General features: G+C 36.8%; 1 protein-coding gene across 1 annotated transcript; it reads left to right on the top strand.

Annotated features, from left to right (window-relative positions):
- Nucleotides 1–367: 367 nt before the first annotated feature.
- Nucleotides 368–3,763, top strand: LOC127084259 (zinc finger CCCH domain-containing protein 67). Its single transcript, XM_051024682.1, has 6 exons — nt 368–1,172; nt 1,340–1,405; nt 1,566–1,685; nt 1,807–2,067; nt 2,543–2,812; nt 3,290–3,763. Exons 1-6 carry the CDS (start codon nt 663–665, stop codon nt 3,476–3,478), a joined length of 1,416 nt encoding a protein of 471 aa, XP_050880639.1. The 5' UTR covers nt 368–662; the 3' UTR covers nt 3,479–3,763.
- Nucleotides 3,764–15,427: the final 11,664 nt, after the last annotated feature.

Below are 15,427 nucleotides of genomic sequence, written 5' to 3'. Positions count from 1 at the left end.
GAATATGGTTGATGACATCCCTTCAATATAGGAGTCATGATTAGTCAGCCTTCGATATTTAAGATCGTTCATTTTTGGATAAGAAAGTCTTCATAGTTGTTGGAACGTAATCAATGAGTCAGCTCCTATAAAGCAGAGAGACGTGGATAACTCATCCTACGCCTAACGCGTCATCGACCTCATCCCACCTCTTTTTAATACTTTTTATCCATTTACGAAATGTTGAAATAATTAACTGAATCTATTTATATAGAAATTTAATAAATAAATAAAAGGAAAAATAAGGGGGAAGAATACCCTTGAAAAAAAAAGGATGAGGCTTCTTGTATTTTTAACCCAAAAAGTATATTAGTTTAATTTAAAATATAGACTACTATGGCGGTTGTATAAACAGAGTGCCATTCCATCACAACACAACACATCGCATCTTCCCATAGACACTATCTTCTTCTTCTTCTTCTTCACATGCACTCTGCAATGTGCAATGCTCACACCATTATCATCAGCATCACTTTTCACCCACAATAAACCCTTTCTTTTCACATTTCTTCTTCCTTTTATTTTTCCCAATTAAATCCCCACTATCTCTTTCAACATTCAATCAATTCCCAATTATTAGGTTTTTTTTTTTATAATTTAAATGTGGTGGAACTCCATCACCAATGGAACCGCCTCAACCATCCAAATCAATTGATTCCTCCACCAAAGACCCACAATTGGATTCTTCCCCTGTTCTCCACCATGATCACAATGATTCTCAACTCTCAGATCTCAATCACGTGACCCACCTTGATGAGGAGCTTCAGAACAAGTTGGATTTGAAAGATGAGGATCAAATTCATGAAAAAGGTTCAAACTTTGAAGCTGCTTCTGTAGAATCTGATAAGGGCCAAGAGTGTCCTAATGATGATGGTTGGAATGGTGATGATGATGACGGGTGGAATGGGGATGATGAGGTGAATGACTGGGTTGAGAATGTGAAGGAGAACGTTGATGTTAGTGGAGAAGTTGGTCAAGTGGAGAACAAGGATGAAAGAAGCACTGGTAATAGTAAAGCTGAACTGTACCCATTGAGGCCTGAAGCTGAAGACTGTTCCTTTTATCTCAAAACTGGGACTTGCAAATTTGGATCCAATTGCAAGTTTAATCACCCTTCTAGGAGAAGAAACCCGGTATCACTTTCTTAAATTACACTTTCTGCTACACTGTTACCAATAATTTTTGTGTGGTTGCATTAAGCTTAATGTTCTATACTAATGCATTCATTTAGGTATGTTAAGTATTGAAAGTGAAGCATGTTTTCATGTTATGATTAACTTTTATTTGACTCTAAATGAAGGCTTTTAAAGAGAGAGTAGGAGAAAGAGATGAATTGGAGAAAACATCAGGCCAGACAGAATGCAAGGTATTTTCAAAGTTATGGTGTTATATTCTGTTGCAATTTGAAGACTTTAGGTTTAATATTGTATTTTATGAATGCCTTAACTTTGGCTCTTAAACATGTCCTACTATTTATTTTGGTTATAGTTATAAAGAAATCTCTTTGTTTGTTGATGTTGTCACAGTATTATTCAAGGTCTGGGGGTTGTATGTTTGGAAAGGATTGTAAATTTGATCACACCAAAGGAAAGTATTCAGCCGTCCAAGTTTTAGAGTTTAACTTCCTCGGACTACCTATTCGTTTGGTATGAACTTGTTTCATTACTTAGTAACTTATGCTGAAAGTTTGTTGGTGTTCACTGTCTGTTATCTCTTTTGTTTGAAACACATTTCCTGAAATTTTAGTGAGGTTGTTTTTCTTCACAGGGTGAGAAAGAGTGTCCCTATTACATGCAGACTGGCTCTTGTAAGTTTGGAGCAACCTGCAAGTTTAATCATCCCGATCCTACATCTGTTGGAGGATATGATTCCTCTTCAGCATATGGTAATGGAAGTTCTATTTCATTACACAATGTATCACAGTCATCTTCTACCAGAAAATTCAATGAAACTGCTACTTTTGTGCCAATCATAATTTCACCGAGTCCGGTGGTTTCTCCTCGAAGTTCTGACTGGAATGGATATCAGGTAAATCAATAGACTTGATGCTTATAGTAACTATGTAGACAATCACCTATTCTTTTATATCATCGGTACATGATGACAAATCACTATGCCAATTATCTATCATACAATGTCTATGTTTTCTGTTCCTCTGTCATAGAAGTAACATGCTTTGTTTGTAAATTATTACGTAAAGTATTTCTTAAGCTGTTAAATGCTCCTTAACTATATATACTCAAGGTATTCACGAGCAATATCCAAGTGATAGTTTGATGTGTAATATTCAATGTTTTAAATTTCACGCTCATTTCCTAAGCTTCTTATTATTCCTTGTTTTGTTGCGTGTCTTGATTCTATGGGGAAAACTTTGTATATTGGAGTACGAATCAAGAAACCTAGTGTATTTTTTCCTATTCCTTTCTGTCAATTAGTTATTATGCCTATCAAATTCTTAGCATTTTCCCAGCAGTTTGATTTGACCAATTTGTGGTTTGTAAAGGCACCAATATATTTAACAGAGAGGAGTATGCATCCTCCTTCACCATATGCCGTGAACAACCCAGCTATTGAAACAAATGTTCGTATGCACCGTCATAAGCAGACGTCTGCTGAAGAGTTTCCAGAAAGACCTGGCGAACCTGAGTGTAGTTTCTTCGTAAAAACTGGGGACTGCAAATTTAAGTTCCATTGCAAATTTCACCATCCAAAGAATCGGATTACAAGATCACCTCCTTGCAACCTAAGTGACAAGGGCCTGCCCTTGAGACCTGTAAGTTATTTTATTCCGCCGTTTTATGCGTATATGGAGACTGAAAAATACTTTCCCCCCTATTTCAGTGATGATTTTTATTTAAAACAACAACAACTAAACCTTCTCCCATTAAGTGGAGTCGGCTACATGAATCAAATTATGCCATAATGTTCTATCATTGATTTTTATATAAAAAGTGTATGAAAAACTCAACCCTGATGTTTGACTCCTATATTAAAGGGTATACAAACTGATTCTAAAACAATTTTTTGGAGGATGTCTCTGCCTTGAATGAAGCAGGACGTATATGTTTTCAATGTTTTTGTTAATTCTAAGAATCTGTGTTTTTTTTTAAGTGCAAATCTATATTGTCTAAAATGGAGCTACAAATCTAGTTTTAGAAAGACAATACACAATAGGTTTTCATTTAATCATGAAACTGCAAGTTAGTCTTTTTCAGTTTCTTTGATCAAACATTTATATCATGAATTTCAGGGCCAGAGTGTATGCACGCATTACAGCCGATATGGAATTTGCAAATTTGGACCAGCTTGTAAGTTTGACCACCCGATAAACATGCCGCCCCCAACTATGCCTGGACTTTATCAGCAACCCTCTTACACAAATTCGGAAAGTGTTGAGGAGGCAGGAAATGGAGGTGCTAGTGATGCAACAATTCAATAGCATGTTTAAAACACTATTTATCAAGGATCTTCTGGCTTTGAGCATGCATACCACCCAAATTTTGTAATTTCATCTTCACCATGATATATTTATTTAATGTCAGTGGTTATTATGCCTAATGCGGCACAAGCTTTTTGCAGAATAGCAATAAGACATATATATCCCAAAGAGAAGTTTTATCTTTTGTTTTTGGTTTATTTTCTACCTCTTGGATTAGTGTTTGTTAGAATTTAGAATATTGCTCCATGATTGATTGTCTTGGAATTTTGATTAGATTTTCTGCTATGATAATTGTGTGATCATTACAATTGTGATTGCTTTATTTATAGACTTTCTAATGATCTGTGCTAGCAGAGGTTACTTAGTCAACTTTGACAATTACAATTGTTCTAATCGTCTTTGACAGTTAGTTACAAGGGTATGTTAGTATGAGGGAAGGCCAACATCAAGCTCTCATGGAGCCCGGGCTAGTATAACTGAAGTACTCTTTTAGTAGTCCTCTATGTGGTTGTGAGTAGAGACGGCACACACAATCAACTTGGCTATAAGATCTTCAACCCTAGAGGGAGTTGGGACCGTGGTCATGGTTTTAGTACGTCGAAAATGATCAAGAACACGAGTGATCAGACAAATGAGTGACCGGGAGATGTTTATTGATCACGTTTTCTTTGACAGAGATGTCAAGTTCTGTATTTTTCGTACAAGCATGAAGGGAAAGTACAAGCATGAAGGGAAAGTGCTCATGTTGTCACAAAGTATACTAGGAGTGGAAAAATGGATTTCCAACTCAATGAGGTGAGATTGAACCCATAGGATTTCTAAGATAGCAAGAGCAAGATTTTTGTACTCAACTTGTGTATCGGAGTTAACATGTTGCTTCTTTGTCCACTATAAGATCAAATTGGGTGTTAGGAAGACACAAGCACCAAATGTGTATCTTCTATCATTATTTATTAGGGTCAAAATCCTAACATGCATCACAATAAGCCAAAAGAGAGAATGTTGACTTGACAATGTATCTAAGATGGAGTCACGAAGTGATGGTACCTTTGAAACATCTTAGGATTCTCTTGACAACGGTCCAATGTGATTCAAGAGTTTGTGACATGAGTTGGCACACTTGTTTCATAGACAAGCAAATATCAAGCATAATGATGATAACATAGTGTAGAACACCCAAAATTGATCTATAAAGAATAGAACTGGGAAAGATATCAAAGCCATCCCTAGATAGCTTGGAGCCAACAACCACATGGGAGGACAAAGGCTTTGCGTCTTGCATGTTAGTCTTGACTAAGAGATCCCTAATGTATTTGTCATGAGTGAGAAGTAAGGATCTTAACTTCTTAAATAATATCTAGTTGAGTAACAAGTTGATGGATGAATATGAAATTATTCGTATGATAATTATGTCATGAACATTGACTAGCATGTAGAGTGGAGCATCTTGCTTATAGTAAATGAAGAGTGACATATCACAATTTGCTAGTTTGAAAACCAAATATGGGTTGGGTAGCTGACCTTGAAGGTTCTCAAACAAAGCCAATTATTTATTTGAAGAAATTCTTAATGCACCCTATATATTACTTAGACACTGAGTGAAAAATACTAAAATGCCTTCAGATTTTGGAGATGTATCTTGGATGCACCTTGAAATATTAAATGAACCGGAGATGCATTTCCGTAACAATTTAAAACATATACGCATCACACTCAGAAGTCATTTTACAAGATTATTATACCGGAGATACATCTCCGTTTATTTTTTAGAGATGTATCTCTGTAACCTATCATAACAGAATTGTACATTTTATGTTTTGCTTACGTGTATACATATGAAGTATATAAAACATACAACCCATATAAACCATACAATCCATATGTAAAAAATGACGTATCTAAAATCAGATGGTCTAAATGTCATATATAAATAGAGTCGAATACAACAATAAAGTAGCATGAGCTGAAAATAAAATACAATACATAATGCAACTACTATATACTACTGCATTACTGTGTATGTCGGACTACATCTCATTTGCCTCCTCTGTCTCCTCAGCCATCAATCCCCCCGCCCTCTTGCGCTGTCTCTGATAAATCAATGTCCCTCGTGCCTCTGTCATGATGGCATCTAGGACATGCCTCACATCAGACCCATCAAAGAAGATACCTCTGTCAATGCCTTCCTGCACAATCTCCACTATGCAAAGACATATTGGAAAGACATCCTCAGCATGATCTAAATGTGTATGCTCATTCTCTTGTATCTCCTGATGAGCTGAACGTAGTGGATCTCCTGGAAAAACCTGCACCATATACGAAGGTGGCAACCTGAAAACCCACCTGATTTACCCGTCGACGTAACTCCAGTCTCTCACAGCTATGGTACTATATGCCTCCTCTAATACCAGATGACTCTCATAATCATCAAACATGGCATCCATTTGTCTACGTGTCAAAGCAGGACAAGTAGAGACAACAGGGTGTATGGGAATGGTTTGAATGTAGCCGAACTGCCACATGACGCACTCAGACAGATAAGGAGCAGTGAAAGGTGATCTGCAGGCCAACCATCCAGAGTATAACATTATCTCGTTAAATGGCTGTGTCTCACGGTAGTCAATATAGTTGTTGAAGTGCATGTCCTCGACAACCAAGCGGTCAAGATACACTATTAACGGCTCAGTCGCCTGGTTCTCTCTGAGATGGGAAAATGCAATAACACGCAACATTTCCTCAATGTAAGTCAGTACACTCGTCCATCCAGAGATGCGTGGGAAGGGCTGAAGGATCCAAGCCTGAAAAGTTTGGAACACACAAATCATAAGTAATGACGTTGTAAAAATGAAATGAAAATGACACAAAAAGATTAAAAGACCAATAAATATTACTGTCAGTAATGTGATGTGCCTGTGACCTGCTTCTTCTTCCACCCACAACCCTCTGGTAACTTCTAGTACAAGTAGACCAAACAAGAGGCCTCCCAGTTGCACATATGGATCCGCTCGAAATCCTAGAAGTACCGTAGGTAGATGACATCTGTATAAATGGCATTCTTGTCCACAAAAATGACAGTGCCAACTAAATATAACATGTATGCTCTCATAGCATGCGCTCTGTGGAGCTCAACTTGCTCGTCATCACCTGTAGCATGATGTGTTATCTGGAGCTCATATGTATATACCTTTTTTAGGTATTCAAATCTAGCATGTTCCCTCTGGTTCTATCTAACTCCTCATTCTCCTCCCATAGGTCAATCTCAAAAAAGTCTACCATCATCTTGAGTGTCTCGTCTTTGGTAATCCTCCTATGATTTAGAAGTTTCCCCCTGATCGGAAAATGTAGCAAACACGACATATCGTCAAGTGTGATAGACATCTCACCAAGCAGGAGGTGAAATGATAAGGTCTCTGAGTGTCATCTCTCCACGAATCTCTTGGTTTACCGTAATATAACCGGTCCTGCACAAGTCATTCATCCCAGAAGGAACAAAGTTGCCTGAAATCAATCCTCATTCGGCTGAGGCAAGCTAGTAATCTTTCGCATGTGATTAATAAACTTCAGCGAATCACGGTCCTATAGAAAATAAAAATCATTGTCATAAATTTGCCAATTAAAACAAACGTATATTAAAATGAATGAATCCAACTAATTATACCTCTCTATCCCAGATATGTTTGGCATTATGGTTTGGATATAGAGGTAATAGTGACAACTCTACAGGGCCTCATCCAAATGCCTCTTGCTCAGCATCCTCAACAGTAGAAGGTGGCACAAGCTCAACAACATCAGTAGTAGGAGGTGACACTAGCTCATAAGCATCTACATTATCAGCAGTATGAGGAACCTCCGGTGACTTAGGTATCTTTGGCTCCTTAATAGGTGAAACCTGACGCCTGCAGGAGGATGAAGGGACTGATGCGTCGATAGGTGAAACCTGTCTCCTACGGGAAGAAGATGATGGAGAAGCATGAGTCCCATAAGTAGATGTCTTCGCATGGCCATAAGGAACATGAGCCTCTGAAACCTGACTCTTCTCCCTCCGCACTGAGGCATGTTGTGCAACCCTCACGTGCCTCAACCTATCGTGTTTATCAACTATAATGACTGTAAGTTAAAGTAAACCAGACATTTAAGGCAAGCAAGTATCGCTACAAGAAAGAAAAAAAAAGACTGAGAAAATTCTGGAGATGCATCTTTGATTACTGAAAAACTTAAACATTGAAAAATTTCGGAGATGGATCTCTAGAATTTTTTACAAGTCAACAAATGTGTCAATGATGCCAATGGACACATGCAAACACAAAAAATATCGTTTTGATCATTTTTCAGCCAACACACATGTTTTACATTATGTCTAAACTATCATTCATGCAATTTCTACTCATTTACAAAAAAAAAAACTCAAACTTTTCAAAATATAAAAAAACTTACAATTTTTCACTTTGCTTTAGTGTTGGGTGATGTTTTTGATGTTGATTGAAGATCATTTGAACTTGGTTGTTTGATTTTTGACTTGGTGATGAGAAAAAAATTTGAGAGAGTTTGAAGAGGTTTTGAGAAATATCATAAATGAGGAAGGAGAAAGGTTCTAGCGCGATTTAAGCTCCAAAACATTCCGGAGATGCATCTCCGAAATAAGTTTGAAGATGCACATTCAAAATATTTTAACGTTAACTGAGAATTTGGTGCGTCCGAAGATGAATCTCTGAAATTTAGGAACATTTTAGTTTGTTTGTTTTTTGCCTAAAACATGTATCATGCATTAAAAAATTCCCTTTATTTGAGTATTCAAAATTGGAAGGAGACTGAACCATATACACAATTTCGTCAAAATGGAAATTTATAAAAACATTAGACATCTAGTTGTGAAAGAAACCATCCTTTGAATAGAGCCATTGTAATAATAAGACTAGTGGTCTTATTAGATTCAACACAGTTTTCTCCGCACTATTGTGGTGCATGTGGGTACGTCCCCTTGCATTTCACTCTTCTTCTTTTTTTGTGTGTTGGGATCAAAGCCAATATCTGTGACGTGATAATTATGTACCAAAACAATTATATACTTTTCTGCATAAACTGTTTCTTTAAAATATTTGAGTTGTTATAAAAATTTGTAATTGATTTATTCTAATTTTGATATGATGTGTTTGATTTATTGTAAAAATCCATAATTGGTAAATTCTGATTTTGATATGATAGGGTTGATTTGTTATAAAAATTCAAAATTCATTTATTCTTATTTAGATATAGTGAATTTGATTTGTTATAATTTTTTTTTTAATTTGATTTATTTCTTATGAATCTATAACTAAAGTTGATTTTATTATTTAATTTATTATAAATGAAAAAAGAAGACATAAGAGTCGAATATATGAAATTGGTTCAAATGATAAGCATTTGATTATCTATTATTATTGTTCTAATATATTCGTTAAAAAACAATATTCCAAATACCATGTAGAATCACATAGCATAAATAAAGTTAGAAATGAACTTATGAAACATATCGTAGGAAGTGAGCGATGTTATGTTATCATTTGTATGAGTTCCAAAGTTTTTTAAACTTGTGCGTCCTATTACAAGATGGAACACAAACACCTCTGCGGTATTAACAATCATAGGTTATACCCGTAATTTAAGATAAACAAAATTTAAGTCTTATCCAGATATTGATTAGTTTTGTTATACACTTTTAATATATAAATTAAGTGTCATGACTATATTGGAGCAATTATATGTACACATGTGCATGTTAAAGTGTAAATAGAACTCGAACCTAGATATCATGGGAGAGAAGATTATCCTATACAAAATGTATTGGTTTCATTCTCATTTGACTTAAAATTTACTTATGTCTTGGTTGAATGGGAAGGAACAACATCTGACTCAAGAATATATAAGAGTGCTTTGACACGTGTTTGATGAATATGAATGCATGATGAGATGAAAATCAACATTCATGGTGAGGAGAAGAGAGAGAATGTAGTGAAGCTATTGCTCTCACTTATATACAATGTTGGTTTAATTACCTTAAAGTTAGTAACAAAACTACAACTAACATAACTAACCCTAAACTACCATAACTAATCTTCAATACTTCATTCAAGTTCGTGGTGGTTTAAAGGAAGCAACTTTGAGTTTGTCTCAAAAAATAACAAAGATATTGGTAAAATGAGGTTTTGTAAGTATGTCATCTATTTGTGCAAGGACCAAAACATGTTTTATCTGAATCTTTTTTGCAACAACTCTCTCACGAACAAAATGGATGTTCAATTCGATATGTTTTGTGCGAGCATGCAAGATTAGATTGTGAGACAACATCATTGCACTGAGATTGTCGCAGAGAAGCGTGGGGGTAAGTACTAAATGTGTAACTCATTCAACACATATTTGATCCATAATACTTTAGATGTTGTAGAGAGGTGTTTAACCTCTATGCTAGAACGCGTTACAAGTGACTGCTTCTTGAAGCTCCATGTGTCGAGATTTGGTCCAAAGTATACACATGAGCCTGAAGCAGATCGTATATCTTTCAAACCATTAACCCCCAATTCGAATCACTATAAGCTCGTAATGAAAATCTTTGCATATAGTTAGTTGGTGTTAATATAAGTCCATAAGTTATAATGTCGCTTAAGTACCACAACATAGGTTTTACCACACTCTAATGTGACTTTAGAGAATCAACCATGTATTGGCATGCTTGGTTGATACTATTGTAATTGTATCTCTGTGTGTCTAATATGATCACACATGGTGTATATTTATATGCAAATAGGGAATATACAATAGGAAATAATATCAATTACAGTTATGACTAATTGAATATCAATCAATACTAATTGATTGATAACATATTCTTAACACTCCCCCTCAAGTCGGATCGTATATATTGTATGATCCGAGCTTGTTACAAATATAATTCACTCGAGAACCCTTGAGAGACTTGGTAAACATATCAGCCAATTGATCTTCAGATTTGACAAATTCCGTGGTTATTTCTCCCGACAGTACCCTGTCTCTTACATAGTGACAATCTATTTCTATGTGTTTGGTTCGTTCATGGAAAACCGGATTGGACGCAATGTGGAGTGCCGCTTGATTGTCGCATATGAGTTTTGTGCTCTAAAGGTCACCGAACCTAAGTTCTGAGAGCAAATTCTTAAGCCAAGCAAGTTCTTTTGAGGCTGCTGCCATAGCCCGATATTCAGCTTCAGCACTAGATAATGCAACTGTGTTTTGTTTCTTGCTTCTCCATGAGATCATATTTCCTCCAATAAGAACACAATATCCATAAGTGGATCTCCTATCCAACGGTGATCCTGCCCAATCTGTATCTGAGTAACAAGTGATTTTAGCATCACCCTTATCTTCATATAATAGGCCTTTTCCTGGTGCATTCTTTATATATCTGAGAATCCGAATAACGGCATTCCAATGAGTATCACAAGGAGCATTAAGGAATTGACTCACAATACTCACTGCAAAAGTAATATCCGGTCTGGTGACGGTAAGATAATTGAGTCTACCCACTAGACGTCGATATCTTCCCGGGTCTTTCAACAACTCCCCCTGACCCGGAAGAAGCTTGACATTGGGATCCATAGGAGTATCAATCGGACGACAATCAAGCATACCAGTTTCAGTTAGGATGTCTAATGCATACTTACGTTGGTTAATTGCAATGCCTGATGAGGACTGTGCAACCTCAATACCTAAGAAGCATCTGAGTGGACCCAAATCTTTTGTCTGAAAGTTTTTGAAAAGATGAGTTTTGAGTCGCTGAATACCGTCTGTATCGTCTCCAGTGATAACAATGTCATCAACATAAACCACAAGAAAGATGTGTTGTCCGTTGGAAGAGTGAAGGAAGAAAACAGAATGATCTGCTTCACATCTAGTCATACCAAACTGTATCAAGGCAGAGCTGAAGCAACCAAACCAAGCACGTGGAGATTTTTTTAGCCCATAAAGAGATCGATTGAGCCGACAAACAAATCTTGAATTACCAGGAATAGTAAAACCTGGAGGTTGATCCATATACACTTCCTCCTCCAATTCTCCGTGTAAGAATGCATTTTTAATATCCAACTGATGAAGCGACCAATGATTAATAGCAACCAATGCAAGGAAGAGACGGACTGAACTAATCTTGGCCACTGGAGAAAAGGTGTCGCCATAATCAAGGCCAAATATTTGTGTGTATCCCTTGGCTACCAAACGAGCTTTAAAATAATCAATCTGACCATCTGGTCCAATTTTCACTGTATAAACCCATCGACAGCCCACTGTAGTTTTGTCTGGAGGTAAAGGAACAATGTCCCAAGTGTTATTTGAATTCAATGCAGTCATTTCTTCCACCATCGCCTGACGCCAATTGGGATCAGTCATAGCTTCACCTGTAGACTTAGGGATAGACACAGAATCCAAAGCAGACATAAAAGAAACATAGGAAGTAGATAGACGGTCATAATTTAAAGCACAAACATATTTAGGATTTGGATTATGAGATCGAATACCTTTTCGTAATGCTATTGGAAGGTCAAGTTCAGGTGACGTAGCTGGAGGAACAATTGGAGTAGGAGATGGTGTTGGTGGATCAATATCATCTCTAACTGCCGATGGACGCGTTGTGTATCGCTGATATACCTGTAAAGGAGGTTTAATGGGTGTGGGGATGACAGAAGGGATGTCTTGATCATCTAAATTACAAACCTCCTGGGAGGACGAAGAGGTAGAGAAAAAAGGAGAACCTTCAAAAAATGTTACATCAGAAGAGACAATGTACCGTTGAAGTTGAGGACAAAAACAACGATATCCCTTTTGTATACGTGAGTAGCCTAGAAAAATACATTTGAGAGATTTAGCGGAAAGTTTGTCTTTACCTGGATTAAGATCATGAACAAAGCATGTGCAACCAAACACACGAAGGGGAATGGGGTAGAGATCGTGTTCCGGATTCAAGATAGAGTATGGAATCTGATCTTGAAGGACCGAGGAAGGCATTCGGTTGATAAGGTGACATGCGGTGAGGAGAGCATCACCCCAAAAACGAGAGGGTACATTGTGGTGAAGAAGAAGACCGTGCAGTTTCAACTAAATGATGATTCTTCCGTTCAGCAACACCGTTCTGTTGTGGTGTATGAGCACATGATGATTGGTGAATAACTCCCTGTAATGTTAAAAAAGATTGAAACTGGGATGACATATATTCACGAGCATTATCTGTGCGTAAAATTTTAATGGTAGTATTAAACTAGTTTTTAATTTCAGCATAAAACTCTTGGAATATACGGAAAACCTCTGAACGATTTTTCATTAGAAATAACCAAGTGCATCGTGAGTAATCGTCGATGAACGTTACAAAGTAATAGTATCCTAAAGTAGACTTCACACGACTAGGACCCCAAATATCAGAGTGAACTAAAGCAAAAGGTGATGCAACACTTTTATTTACTCGTTGACAATAAGTACTACGAGTATGTTTGCCTAATTGACAGGACTGACACTCAAAAGAAGAAAGCTTAGAAAGACTAGGAACTAAAAGACGCATTTTATTTTGACTAGGGTGACCCAAACATTGATGTGTGAGTTCTTGAGAAGCAATAGAAGCACATGCCACCGGTGGAGAAAGATGATATAATCCTCCAGCTTCACTCCCTGCTCCAATCGTCCGTCCTGTACGTCGATCCTGGATATGAACAGAATTAGCATTAAAAAGAACTGAACAATCAAGAGTACGAATAAGCTTGTGAACAGATATTATATTAAAGGGACAACCAGGAATGTAAAGGACAGACTCTAAAGACAAGTTTGGAAGTGGATGTGCCTAACCAAGGCCTTGAACTTTGGCTTTAGAACCATCCGCCACAGTGACAGAAGGCAAAGAATCAGAATAAGACAAATGAGATAAAAGAGATTTATTACCAGTCATATGATCAGATGCACCAGAGTCAAGGACCCAAGGACCAAGTGAAGATGTAGAGACAAAAGCTACAGGATTACCCGACTGAGCAGCAACGGCAGATGATGATTGTTGATGGGCTGTTCCAGTCAGTTTCTCACACGGAATAAGTGGAATTTTAGTGAACATGATGGAATCGGTATCTCCCATGATATTTGATGACTCGGAACGAAAAACCGAGAGCAGATCTGGAAAAATGGCGACGGCTGGGGGCAGCGGATGCGCGGCTGATTGTCCGGCGCGTGAGATTCACGTGCAATGAAGGAGAGACGTGTGCGGATGCGTGCAGCGGCGGAAGGCAGTGAATCTAGCCGATCTGTAGGAGACGATTCTGGCGTATAGGAATCTCGCCGAAAAAGTCGACAGGAGCGGCGGAGACGGCGGCGGCGCTGTGGGTGGCCGGAAAAAAGAAAAAAAAATATTTTTTTTATTTTGTGGAAGACAGTAGGTCAACCAGCTCTAGATACCATATTGTAATTGTATCTCTGTGTGTCTAATATGATCACACATGGTGTATATTTATATGCAAATAGGGAATATACAATAGGAAATAATATCAATTACAGTTATGACTAATTGAATATCAATCAATACTAATTGATTGATAACATATTCTTAACAGATACAAAATGCAATATTTGGGTGTATGAGAGTTACATACTGTAGGGCTCCCACTGTGGACTTGTAAAGAAAATGATTTAATATTTTGTCATCATCATGCTTGCTTAGTTTGCAGGAATTGAACATAGGAGTGCTCACACCATTTTCTTCAATCATATTGACCTTGGACAATAAATCCTTGTTGTACTTTGTTTGTGTTAGAACCATGGATTCATCTCCTTGGTAATGAACTTCAATGCCTAGAAAATATTGACGAATGCCTAGATTCTTAAGATAAAGCTTCTCATATAACTTGGTAATAAGCTTATGAAGCAAGGTAAAAGATGACCCTGTGAGAAGTATGTCATCAACATACACAAGCACATACATTATGACACTTTGATGGTTGTAGATGAAAAATGAATGATCACATTTACTTGAGATGAAACCCAATTGGATCAGTGCCTAATGAGGCTTTTCATACCATGCTTGTGTTGCATGTTTCAAGCCACAAATGGCTTTCTTTAGTTTACATAACACGATGGAGTATGTGTTAAGAAACCACAATGCTTGTTGTATATACACCTTCTCCTGAAGATCTCCATTAAAGAATATATTGTTAATGTATATTTGTTGCACTTCCCACTTGTAGTTTATTTTTAGAGTCAGGATAATTCAAATTGTATTTAGTGTAACTACACGTGAAAATGTATCATGAAATTTAAAGCCATGTTGTTGGCGGAATCACTTTGCTACCATTTATGGCTTGTAATCATTGGTGCTCCCATATGAGTTTTCTTTGAATTTAAAAACCTAATTACATCCAATGGACTTTCTATGTTATGGTAATGTTGTAAGAGTTCAAATGTCATTCTTGATAAGTGATTTATACTTAGTTTTTATGGCTAGGAACCACTCAGGAAGAGCTTGAACTTGGGTAATTTTGTAAGAAAAATATAGGTAATTTTGCTAGAATGGTCAATAACATCTCTTCAATTATCGAGTTGGTGCAATCCAGTAGCAGTCAAACTTGGGAAGATGTGATTTGAAGATCACAAAAAAAATCTATTTCCTTTGCCCGTTAAGCACATTAAGTAAAGAAAATTTTGCTTAATCCAAAAACTCTCTATATAAAGGATACTACGTTGTAAGTAAGATCATAATCCTTTCTTTTCCATATAGCTCTTCTCATAAATGATAATATGAACAAATCAACTGAGAATTCTAAGAATGGTTCCATTCCAGTAGCAGTCAGACTTGGGAAGATGTGATTAGAAGACAAAAAAAAATCTTGTCTTTGTCCATTGGAGCACATTAAGTAAAGAAAATTTTGCTTAATCCAAAAACTCTTTATATAAAGGATATTGCATTGTATGTAAGAT

This window comes from Lathyrus oleraceus, chromosome 5 (genome assembly GCF_024323335.1).
Source record: "Lathyrus oleraceus cultivar Zhongwan6 chromosome 5, CAAS_Psat_ZW6_1.0, whole genome shotgun sequence".
NCBI classification, from domain to species: Eukaryota; Viridiplantae; Streptophyta; class Magnoliopsida; order Fabales; family Fabaceae; genus Lathyrus; species Lathyrus oleraceus.
The sequence above is the reverse complement of the archived record's forward strand: the minus strand, read 5'-3'. Positions and strand labels throughout refer to the sequence as shown.

Excerpts from the sequence above, each read along its gene's own strand:
- LOC127084259 (XM_051024682.1), top strand. The coding sequence starts at position 663 with ATGGAACCGCCTCAACCATCCAAATCAATTGATTCCTCCACCAAAGAC. Across the intron at positions 1,173-1,339 it reads CTTCTAGGAGAAGAAACCCG|GCTTTTAAAGAGAGAGTAGG; the intron begins GTATCACTTTCT and ends CTCTAAATGAAG. Across the intron at positions 2,813-3,289 it reads AGGGCCTGCCCTTGAGACCT|GGCCAGAGTGTATGCACGCA; the intron begins GTAAGTTATTTT and ends CATGAATTTCAG.